Below are 12180 nucleotides of genomic sequence, written 5' to 3'. Positions count from 1 at the left end.
GAGGGAGAGGGTGAGAGAGACAGAGAGGGGGAGGAGGAGAGAGGGAGGGAGAGCAAGAGAGGGTGAGACAGAGAGAGAGGCACAGGGAGGGAGAGAGAAGTTGGATATGGTTTCTATCCCCCCCCCCCCTCTGAACAGCATATTGTGTCTAGCAGCCTGCTGGCGAGCTGTGATGACATTTACCGTCTGCTCTTCTGCTGCTGTGATTATTTCCTGCTCAGGTGTGATTGCCGGCAGTCTCAGTGCAATAACGCCACACAGACTTATGAGAGCTGGGAGTCTGAGGCCCAGTCTGACTGCACACACACCCCTCAGTCACACCATGACTGAGTCTGCCTTTCAACTGGCAGTGAGCAGCTCACCTCACCTGCCCTGCCTGTGAGCAGGGCACCTCACCTGCACTGCCTGTGAGCAGGGCACCTCACCTGCACTGCCTGTGAGCAGGGCACCTCACCTGCTGTGTCAATTTAAAACATAACTTTGCATGTCAAGAAAGTCTCAGTTTGTCGTCAAACTGAAATGTAGGGGTTAGTTTCGTATAAAAACTACATAGCTCGTGGAAGCTTGTGGCATGTTGCCGGTCTTCAGCTTTGCCGGTAGAGAAAGTGACGTCACATAGGCGACAGTGTATGTAGTCTTTCTGATTTATAACTTCTAGTGCAACAGTTTGCCGACAAACTGCGAGTTTCTTTACATGCAAAGTTATGTTTTAAAAGGAAAGGGTCCTTGAGCATACTGCGCTGGTCTCTCTCACACAAGCTACCTGCACCATTTTGTCTATAGCCACAAAATTAACACTTCTAGCTGGAGCGACGCCAACTGTACGTGATCCAGCAACTGCGGAGGTGCATTCGGTAAGTCTAGGCATTTTGAGATGTCCTCTTTAGCGTAGTAACCGTTAAGTTAGCGATAACTCGCAACCTAGCGTGCTGGTCCACAGACGCTAATCTGATTCGCCGCTGGGAGCCTGGGGCGGGCTCTCCCTCAGCGGCCAATGGGAACTGTTAGTTCTGAATATATTATAGAAACAGACCATTCTTGGGAAGCGACGAGATGAGGAAGTGAGAACTCCGTCACAACAAACGGGGTTGCTATATTTTCGACAAATTAATCCAGAATCATGTTTTATGGACCAGAGACACACGTTTTTAAGAGGTTACAGCTGCACGAATTGGGACCTTTAATTTTTATGGTAAAAACCCAACTTTATAGCGCTTTTATTTTGAAGGCAAAATCACTAAACCAGGTTCATGTTAACGATCATTCTTGCATCCAGTTTATTGGCGCTTCTTCTGGAGTGTGGATTACACAGAGCCTTGACAGCTGGGGGATAATGTCAGTCAATTCAAGTACAACACACACTTTGCGTATCCAGTGTGAATGAGTAAGAGAATGGAAAACAGAGTACATTCAGGTTTCCAAACCTTTGACTGGTGGTGTGACTGGTGTATGAAAAGCCATTTTCTAAGCCCCACGAGGCCATGGTTTGCAGCTAAGGGGGTGTGATGCACGACACGGAGCCAAGTGCCTAAACAACCCCCCTCAAACTGTTCCTACATACACCTGGCAAGGTTTCATATAGCCTAATAAACACACAGCCACAAAACATGTAAAAAGCTCATGATAACAATCCAAATCATTTTTCCATCAAGCAATGTAGCTCTCTCCAGCAACAGAAGCAGAATGGTTGCCAAGCAACACACAGATGCTGTAACACAGAGACGCTGTTTGGCGCAGTAATACTGTGATGCTATCACAGGTGTGTGTTTATAGAGTATTTTACAACGGCTCCCAACGTGGCTCAGCCAATCATAATCAAGGCCCAGAACTAGGGTTGGGTACTGACATCGGTACTTTTTAGGGTACCCGACCGAATTACATTGGTACTACCAAGTACAAGATTCAAGTGAAATCTATCTGTACCAAATATCAATAGTACCAGCTGAGAGCACATATGTGTGTAAAATGTTCTAAATAAATAACAATGTTGAATTGATAAGTTTGGACTTATTTTTTTTACAACTGAATTTACATGTTTGTAATTAGTACTGGAAAAAAGAAGTACTGAAAAAAGGTACCGTTGAGTACTAGTACCGAATTCCAAGCACCCGGAACCGGCATCGGTTCAAATGTGAACGGTACCAAACCAAAGCCTAACTGGAACTATCCGTTTCATAAATAGCATTTTAAAATAGAGCATTTGAAAGACCCCCAGGCTTACCTGTCTGCAGAAGGGGGTGGTCCGTTGCGGGCCTTGCTGACCTGTGTGTAGAGGGAGTCAGAGTGTGTGTGCTGGTGGCTGTGGGGGTAGTGGGTGCGGGGGCTGTCCAGGCAGCCGTCCACGGGGCCGATGCCGGCGTACGGGTGCTCGTCTCCGCTCACGTCCAGGATCTCCGCGTAGTCCCGCTCTCTGGCCTGACGCTCACGCAGCTCCCGCGTCTTGGCCTGGATCCTGATGAAGGGGGAGGTGGACACACATTAGGGCTGTGAATCTTCACTGGCCTCACGATTCGATTACGATTCAGAGGGCTACGATTCGATTCGATTCGATTACGATTATCGATGCATCTCGATGCATCTTAAATCAATGCATCACTTTTTTCCGCAATACATGATTTATTTTTTCTCACTTTCTTTTTTCTCACTGTGTGGCTACCCTTTAAAATAAAAGTGCATTTGGAATTGCATTGTATTATGATCCATAATTAAAATAAACAACTGCATGTACTTCCATTATATTTTATTTGATTATAAAAAAAAATATATATATATAATAATAATAATAATAATAATAATAATAATAATACATTTTTGACATTTGTGAATCGATGCAGAATCGTGCACGTCCGCATCGCGATGCATCTTATAATCGATTATTTTTGACACCGATAACGCACATGTTACTATGTTGTAACGGAATCTACAGCAGAATAATTTCACACGTGATACTTGTACTACGGAGTGACAATAAAAACATGTCAGCGTGGTCAAAGAGTGTAGAAGCCAAGAGACGAAGCTCTGGTGCTTTTTTGTACAACAGCCATTTCGGCCTGAAAATGCCCTCCTGCTGTGTGTTGTAGTCAAGTCATTACATCTCTTGTCCAAGTTGAGTCACAAGTCCTAAACAATACATGTGTCCAGGACTCTGACTCGAGTCGAGTCAGACTCTACTACAACATTGAGCAAAATGGAAAACAGCAGAGACACACACACCAGGAACACACACACATAGGAACACACACATGCCCTTTCGGTAGAGGTGCTTTTGTACGGCACTTTGTAGGCGGGCCGTTTTACTGGCATCATTACGGTCGTCTCCATCGGGACAAAATGGCCGATTTGCTGTGTGCTGATATTGTACTGGAACAACCGGGCCTATTAGCCTTCAGCTCTTAAAGTTCTTTGGTCCTGTTGGGCCTGATGAGTGGAGCATGGTACTGTACCCTGAGTGTGGCCTGATGAGTGGAGCATGGTACTGTACCCTGAGTGGGGCCTGATGAGTGGAGCATGGTACTGTACCCTGAGTGTGGCCTGATGAGTGGAGCATGGTACTGTACCCTGAGTGTGGCCTGATGAGTGGAGCATGGTACTGTACCCTGAGTGTGGCCTGATGAGTGGAGCATGGTACTGTACCCTGAGTGTGGCCTGATGAGTGGAGCATGGTACTGTACCCTGAGTGTGGCCTGATGAGTGGAGCATGGTACTGTACCCTGAGTGTGGCCTGATGAGTGGAGCATGGTACTGTACCCTGAGTGTGGCCTGATGAGTGGAGCATGGTACTGTACCCTGAGTGTGGCCTGATGAGTGGAGCATGGTACTGTACCCTGAGTGTGGCCTGATGAGTGGAGCATGGTACTGTACCCTGAGTGTGGCCTGATGAGTGGAGCATGGTACTGTACCCTGAGTGTGGCCTGATGAGTGGAGCATGGTACTGTACCCTGAGTGTGGCCTGATGAGTGGAGCATGGTACTGTACCCTGAGTGTGGCCTGATGAGTGGAGCATGGTACTGTACCCTGAGTGTGGCCTGATGAGTGGAGCATGGTACTGTACCCTGAGTGGGGCCTGATGAGTAGAGCATGGTACTGTACCCTGAGTGTGGCCTGATGAGTGGAGCATGGTACTGTACCCTGAGTGTGGCCTGATGAGTGGAGCATGGTACTGTACCCTGAGTGTGGCCTGATGAGTGGAGCATGGTACTGTACCCTGAGTGTGGCCTGATGAGTGGAGCATGGTACTGTACCCTGAGTGTGGCCTGATGAGTGGAGCATGGTACTGTACCCTGAGTGTGGCCTGATGAGTGGAGCATGGTACTGTACCCTGAGTGTGGCCTGATGAGTGGAGCATGGTACTGTACCCTGAGTGTGGCCTGATGAGTGGAGCATGGTACTGTACCCTGAGTGTGGCCTGATGAGTGGAGCATGGTACTGTACCCTGAGTGTGGCCTGATGAGTGGAGCATGGTACTGTACCCTGAGTGTGGCCTGATGAGTGGAGCATGGTACTGTACCCTGAGTGTGGCCTGATGAGTGGAGCATGGTACTGTACCCTGAGTGTGGCCTGATGAGTGGAGCATGGTACTGTACCCTGAGTGTGGCCTGATGAGTGGAGCATGGTACTGTACCCTGAGTGTGGCCTGATGAGTGGAGCATGGTACTGTACCCTGAGTGTGGCCTGATGAGTGGAGCATGGTACTGTACCCTGAGTGTGGCCTGATGAGTGGAGCATGGTACTGTACCCTGAGTGTGGCCTGATGAGTGGAGCATGGTACTGTACCCTGAGTGTGGCCTGATGAGTGGAGCATGGTACTGTACCCTGAGTGTGGCCTGATGAGTGGAGCATGGTACTGTACCCTGAGTGTGGCCTGATGAGTGGAGCATGGTACTGTACCCTGAGTGTGGCCTGATGAGTGGAGCATGGTACTGTACCCTGAGTGTGGCCTGATGAGTGGAGCATGGTACTGTACCCTGAGTGTGGCCTGATGAGTGGAGCATGGTACTGTACCCTGAGTGTGGCCTGATGAGTGGAGCATGGTACTGTACCCTGAGTGTGGCCTGATGAGTGGAGCATGGTACTGTATCCTGAGTGTGGCCTGATGAGTGGAGCATGGTACTGTACCCTGAGTGTGGCCTGATGAGTGGAGCATGGTACTGTACCCTGAGTGTGGCCTGATGAGTGGAGCATGGTACTGTACCCTGAGTGTGGCCTGATGAGTGGAGCATGGTACTGTACCCTGAGTGTGGCCTGATGAGTGGAGCATGGTACTGTACCCTGAGTGTGGCCTGATGAGTGGAGCATGGTACTGTACCCTGAGTGTGGCCTGATGAGTGGAGCATGGTACTGTACCCTGAGTGTGGCCTGATGAGTGGAGCATGGTACTGTACCCTGAGTGTGGCCTGATGAGTGGAGCATGGTACTGTACCCTGAGTGTGGCCTGATGAGTGGAGCATGGTACTGTACCCTGAGTGTGGCCTGATGAGTGGAGCATGGTACTGTACCCTGAGTGTGGCCTGATGAGTGGAGCATGGTACTGTACCCTGAGTGTGGCCTGATGAGTGGAGCATGGTACTGTACCCTGAGTGTGGCCTGATGAGTGGAGCATGGTACTGTACCCTGAGTGTGGCCTGATGAGTGGAGCATGGTACTGTACCCTGAGTGTGGCCTGATGAGTGGAGCATGGTACTGTACCCTGAGTGTGGCCTGATGAGTGGAGCATGGTACTGTACCCTGAGGCCGCCACTGGCAACATGTTTGCCATACTGTTACTGTGACGCACCGTTGTCCAGCAAATCAATGGTATCACGCGTTGGTGTATTTCAATTGTTAGCCCATCCAAATAAAGGCTTTTTATATTCAAAACCATCCTTGAGTGCCTGGAACTGGATAATTTATGTTATAAGTTTTCCTCTTCTTTTGAAAGTTTTTCCCTTCCAAGAGCACCAAGGAGGTTTGAGGGACTCCAGCAGCACTCCTGCCACTCCTCTCTCACATAGTTTTTCTGACTAAGTAATGTTAGACTGAAACCAAGCAAAAAAGCAAGAGAGGAGTAAGCTAATATTATGAAGCCTAGCATTCTGGTGTAGCTCAGTGTAAAAGTGCTATCTAGCCATACTAACGCTAAGTTAGATATCTACATTGCCTTGCTGACCTTCCAATATCATGAATGCCATGTTCCTTGTTTGCTATTCATTTTGCCAATTAGCCAACTTGTGCTCTGAAAAACTGTGGTTCCTTAGCCTCTGCCCACTCTGACTGCCTGTATTTATATAAGTAAAACTCCAGTCTGTTACATTGTAAGCTACTGATAGCCCACTCTGACTGTCTCTATTTATATAAGTAAAACTCCAGTCTGTTACATTATAAGCTACTGATAGCCCACTCTGACTGCCTCTATTTATATAAGTAAAACTCCAGTCTGTTACATTATAAGCTACTGATAGCCCACTCTGACTGCCTCTATTTATATAACTAAAACTCCAGTCTGTTACATTATAAGCTACTGATAGCCCACTCTGACTGCCTGTATTTATATAAGTAAAACTCCAGTCTGTTATATTATAAGCTACTGATAGCCCACTCTGACTGCCTCTATTTATATAAGTAAAACTCCAGTCTGTTACATTATAAGCTACTGATAGCCCACTCTGACTGCCTCTATTTATATAACTAAAACTCCAGTCTGTTATATTATAAGCTACTGATAGCCCACTCTGACTGCCTCTATTTATATAAGTAAAACTCCAGTCTGTTACATTATAAGCTACTGATAGCCCACTCTGACTGCCTCTATTTATATAATAAGTAAAACTCCAGTCTGTTATATTATAAGCTACTGATAGCCCACTCTGACTGCCTCTATTTATATAACTAAAACTCCAGTCTGTTATATTATAAGCTACTGATAGCCCACTCTGACTGTCTCTATTTATATAAGTAAAACTCCAGTCTCTTACATTATAAGCTACTGATAGCCCACTCTGACTGTCTCTATTTATATAAGTAAAACTCCAGTCTGTTATATTATAAGCTACTGATAGCCCACTCTGACTGTCTCTATTTATATAAGTAAAACTCCAGTCTGTTATATTATAAGCTACTGATAGCCCACTCTGACTGCCTCTATTTATATAACTAAAACTCCAGTCTGTTATATTATAAGCTACTGATAGCCCACTCTGACTGTCTCTATTTATATAAGTAAAACTCCAGTCTCTTACATTATAAGCTACTGATAGCCCACTCTGACTGCCTCTATTTATATAACTAAAACTCCAGTCTGTTATATTATAAGCTACTGATAGCCCACTCTGACTGTCTCTATTTATATAAGTAAAACTCCAGTCTCTTACATTATAAGCTACTGATAGCCCACTCTGACTGTCTCTATTTATATAAGTAAAACTCCAGTCTGTTACATTATAAGCTACTGATAGCCCACTCTGACTGCCTCTATTTATATAACTAAAACTCCAGTCTGTTATATTATAAGCTACTGATAGCCCACTCTGACTGTCTCTATTTATATAAGTACAACTCCAGTCTCTTACATTGTAAGCTACTGATAGCCCACTCTGACTGCCTCTATTTATATAAGTAAAACTCCAGTCTGTTACATTATAAGCTACTGATAGCCCACTCTGACTGCCTCTATTCATATAAGTAAAACTCCAGTCTGTTACATTATAAGCTACTAATAGCCCACTCTGACTGCCTCTATTTATATAACTAAAACTCCAGTCTGTTATATTATAAGCTACTGATGGCCCACTCTGCCTGCCTCTATTTATATAACTAAAACTCCAGTCTGTTACATTATAAGCTACCGATAGCCCACTCTGACTGCCTCTATTTATATAACTAAAACTCCAGTCTGTTACATTATAAGCTACTGATAGCCCACTCTGACTGCCTCTATTTATATAAGTAAAACTCCAGTCTGTTACATTATAAGCTACTGATGGCCCACTCTGACTGCCTCTATTTATATAAGTAAAACTCCAGTCTGTTACATTATAAGCTACTGATAGCCCACTCTGACTGCCTCTATTTATATAAGTAAAACTCCAGTCTGTTACATTATAAGCTACTGATAGCCCACTCTGACTGCCTGTATTTATATAAGTAAAACTCCAGTCTGTTACATTATAAGCTACTGATAGCCCACTCTGACTGCCTCTATTTATATAACTAAAACTCCAGTCTGTTATATTATAAGCTACTGATAGCCCACTCTGACTGCCTCTATTTATATAAGTAAAACTCCAGTCTGTTACATTATAAGCTACTGATGGCCCACTCTGACTGCCTCTATTTATATAAGTAAAACTCCAGTCTGTTACATTATAAGCTACTGATAGCCCACTCTGACTGCCTCTATTTATATAAGTAAAACTCCAGTCTGTTACATTATAAGCTACTGATAGCCCACTCTGACTGCCTGTATTTATATAAGTAAAACTCCAGTCTGTTATATTATAAGCTACTGATAGCCCACTCTGACTGCCTCTATTTATATAAGTAAAACTCCAGTCTGTTATATTATAAGCTACTGATAGCCCACTCTGACTGCCTCTATTTATATAACTAAAACTCCAGTCTGTTACATTATAAGCTACTGATAGCCCACTCTGACTGCCTCTATTTATATAAGTAAAACTCCAGTCTGTTATATTATAAGCTACTGATAGCCCACTCTGACTGCCTCTATTTATATAAGTAAAACTCCAGTCTGTTATATTATAAGCTACTGATAGCCCACTCTGACTGCCTCTATTTATATAACTAAAACTCCAGTCTGTTACATTATAAGCTACTGATAGCCCACTCTGACTGCCTCTATTTATATAAGTAAAACTCCAGTCTGTTACATTATAAGCTACTGATAGCCCACTCTGACTGCCTCTATTTATAGCCTTTATGTGACTGAAGCCTTTGTGGTGTAAAGCCTTTATGTGACTGAAGCCTTTGTGGTGTAAAGCCTTTATGTGACTGAAGCCTTTGTGGTGTAAAGTCTTTATGTGACTAAAGCCTTTGTGGTGTAAAGCCTTTATGTGACTGAAGCCTTTGTGGTGTAAAGCCTTTATGTGACTGAAGCCTTTTTGGTGTAAAGTCTTTGTGTGACTGAAGCCTTTATGTGACTGAAGCCTTTGTGGTGTAAAGCCTTTATGTGACTGAAGCCTTTGTGGTGTAAAGCCTTTATGTGACTGAAGCCTTTGTGGTGTAAAGTCTTTGTGTGACTGAAGCCTTTGTGGTGTAAAGTCTTTGTGTGACTGAAGCCTTTGTGGTGTAAAGCCTTTATGTGACTGAAGCCTTTGTGGTGTAAAGCCTTTATGTGACTGAAGCCTTTGTGGTGTAAAGTCTTTATGTGACTAAAGCATTTGTGGTGTAAAGCCTTTATGTGACTGAAGCCTTTGTGGTGTAAAGCCTTTATGTGACTGAAGCCTTTGTGGTGTAAAGTCTTTGTGTGACTGAAGCCTTTGTGGTGTAAAGTCTTTATGTGACTGAAGCCTTTGTGGTGTAAAGCCTTTATGTGACTGAAGCCTTTGTGGTGTAAAGTCTTTATGTGACTAAAGCATTTGTGGTGTAAAGCCTTTATGTGACTGAAGCCTTTGTGGTGTAAAGCCTTTATGTGACTGAAGCCTTTGTGGTGTAAAGCCTTTATGTGACTGAAGCCTCGTATATACTGCAGAGCCCGGAGCCACTTTTAATCTCAAGAGTGGCATTAACATAACAGCAGACGTGCCGCTGCAACATCTGCAAGCCATTGTTTATTGTGCCTTTTTAACTTTCCATTAGAGAAGAGAGAGAGAGAGGATGTGGAGTCTATTATTTATGCTTTTTCTCTCACTGAAAAATACCATAAACAATGTAACACCTTGCACAAGGGAGCCTCTTTGTATTCACAAAAGTGCTGCTAATAAATATAACCACCATCCATTCCTATATCTCTCTCACAAACACACAAACAAATGGCTTTTATCTACCTCAAAGTCACACACACACACACACACACACACACACACACACACACACACACACACACACACACACACACACACACACAAACACAAACACTCTTTCTCTTTAGGCCATTACCTGGCGAGTAGCAGGCAAGCCCATTCCTCCAGCAGGGGGACTACCTATCACGCAGCCCCGTTATTATCAGAGCTTTACAACTAGCAATTAACATACTTGTTCTCTTTTCTCCAGGCCCTTTTTAATGGCGCTGGAACAGAGAGCGGGCCGGGCCGGGCCGGGCCGGGCCGGGCGGGGCCGGGCCGGGCGCACGGTGACGAGGAAACTTCACTGAGCTTTAGTGGGCCCAAATCTAAAATGCTGCCGCTAGAAAAGTGGCTTGCTGCAGGTAAAGAAAAACATGACGTGTGGAAATACTTTCAGAGAGGAGGTTGGCGAATTGCCCCGGGGAGCGCCCTCTGCTGCCACAAGTGGTAATTACAGGACGCTAATACATGCTACACTTCCCCCGTTTGTACGTTCAGATATCAGCCTTATTTGACGGTTTCTGCTTGTACTCTCTACTTTGCCAAGCTCTCTGCAGTGTTTATAACAGATTCGCCTGGGAGGGGGGGGGGGGGCAAATGGCTCCACATTCTATAATAAGGATGCAAAATGTCTGTGTTTGAGCAAATTGTATTCCTTCCTATAGATTCTTCACAATAAAAGTGCCCTGTTAATTTGTCAGAGGGAAGCTTTTAATATGAAGGAGGTTGCAGCAGGAAATGTTATAAATTACCTGGTGCAGGAAACAGGCATTCAGAGCGCAGAGTGGGAATGATAGAGGAGCCATCATCCCTATTAGAAGTCAGTGTGCCATCAGAATGATTTAAAAGTGCTTATATTAAGGTAAAATAGTTAGATATTGAAAGCCATTATATTAAGGTAAAATAGTTAGATATTGAAAGCCATTATATTAAGGTAAAATAGTTAGATATTGAAAGCCATTATATTAAGGTAAAATAGTTAGATATTGAAAGCCATTATATTAAGGTAAAATAGTTAGATATTGAAAGCCATTATATTAAGGTAAAATAGTTAGATATTGAAAGCCATTATATTAAGGTAAAATAGTTAGATATTGAAAGCCATTATATTAAGGTAAAATAGTTAGATATTGAAAGCCATTATATTAAGGTAAAATAGTTAGATATTGGGGCTTCAACAGCTCTGTATTCAAATGTGTCCGACGCCGAGTATCTTTTGAGAAAAATGTAGACCTCCTCAAACATCTGAAAGCATGTGAGACGCCTGCTGGTGGACTCACACACTGTTTGCACTATTTGTGGAGTCAGCGATGATCTCACGGTGCAGGAGGAAGCAGGCCCTTGAGGGATCTATCTGTAAAGCTGCAGGAAAGCAGTGTTTTCCACAGCAGCACGGGGAGCAGCAGCTACTGATTGTATACACAAGCTGATAAGATAAGAGCAGACATACCAATCTAGCGCCCGGCTTTCTGGGCACAGCCCCTTTCCATAACAAGCCACCGGAGGGGTCGGCAGAGGCCATTTTCTACGTGAGGAAGGATGCCTGCTCTGTATGTTGGAAGGAAAAAAAACACTTTTGGAAGGGGAGAAAGGATACTTCACTTATCCAAGGAACCCAGGGAAGGTACAGCATCCTACCTCCAAACCAACACGTACTGTGGATCTACCTCCAAACCAACACGTACTGTACTGTGGATCTCAATCTCCCTCAGCACTTTGTGAAGAAGCCGTGAAAGTGCTTTAAATGCAAGTCAAGTTGAAATGCAGCAGGAGGGAAGAACACACTTGGCCGTAATATCGTTGCCTTAAGGCTCATTCACATTTAGAACGATAATTATAAATCAACTATAAAAAGATGTAAATTGTTATAAGTACTATAAATATAATGACTGTGTTCATACTATATAACTCTATAACCATAAAACATCGATAACGACAACTATAACAACATTCTCGGTTCCATCTCATTTAATTCTTTTTTTTTTAATAGTTATAGTTATTTTTATAGTTATTGCTCTAAATGTGAACGGGCCTTAAGGCCCGACATATTTAGGTAAGGAAACCCTCCTTAGTCATAACAATTAACCTTGATGAGAGACGGGAATATCTGTAGGCTACAGAGGAACATAGAGAAGAGGGTGAGGTGGGGGGAGAGGAACAGAGAGAAGAGGGTGAGGTGGGG

The 12180-nt window shown here is 44.1% G+C and overlaps 1 protein-coding gene across 1 annotated transcript in view; it reads right to left on the bottom strand.

Moving 5' to 3' along the window:
- LOC310791891 (partitioning defective 3 homolog) overlaps nt 1-12180 on the bottom strand; it is a gene marked incomplete at its 3' end in the record, with an annotated part of 552527 nt that overhangs the window by 119585 nt on the left and 420762 nt on the right. Inside the window, 1 exon segment of the mRNA XM_083653569.1 lies at nt 2222-2452. Within this exon segment, the coding sequence (XP_083509695.1) occupies nt 2222-2452 (231 nt within the window).

The sequence above is a fragment of the Poromitra crassiceps genome (assembly GCF_964638095.1).
Source record: "Poromitra crassiceps genome assembly, chromosome: 17".
Taxonomy (NCBI): Eukaryota; Metazoa; Chordata; class Actinopteri; order Beryciformes; family Melamphaidae; genus Poromitra; species Poromitra crassiceps.
Note: the sequence above shows the minus strand (reverse complement) of the source record. Positions and strands in the feature narration are given on the sequence as shown.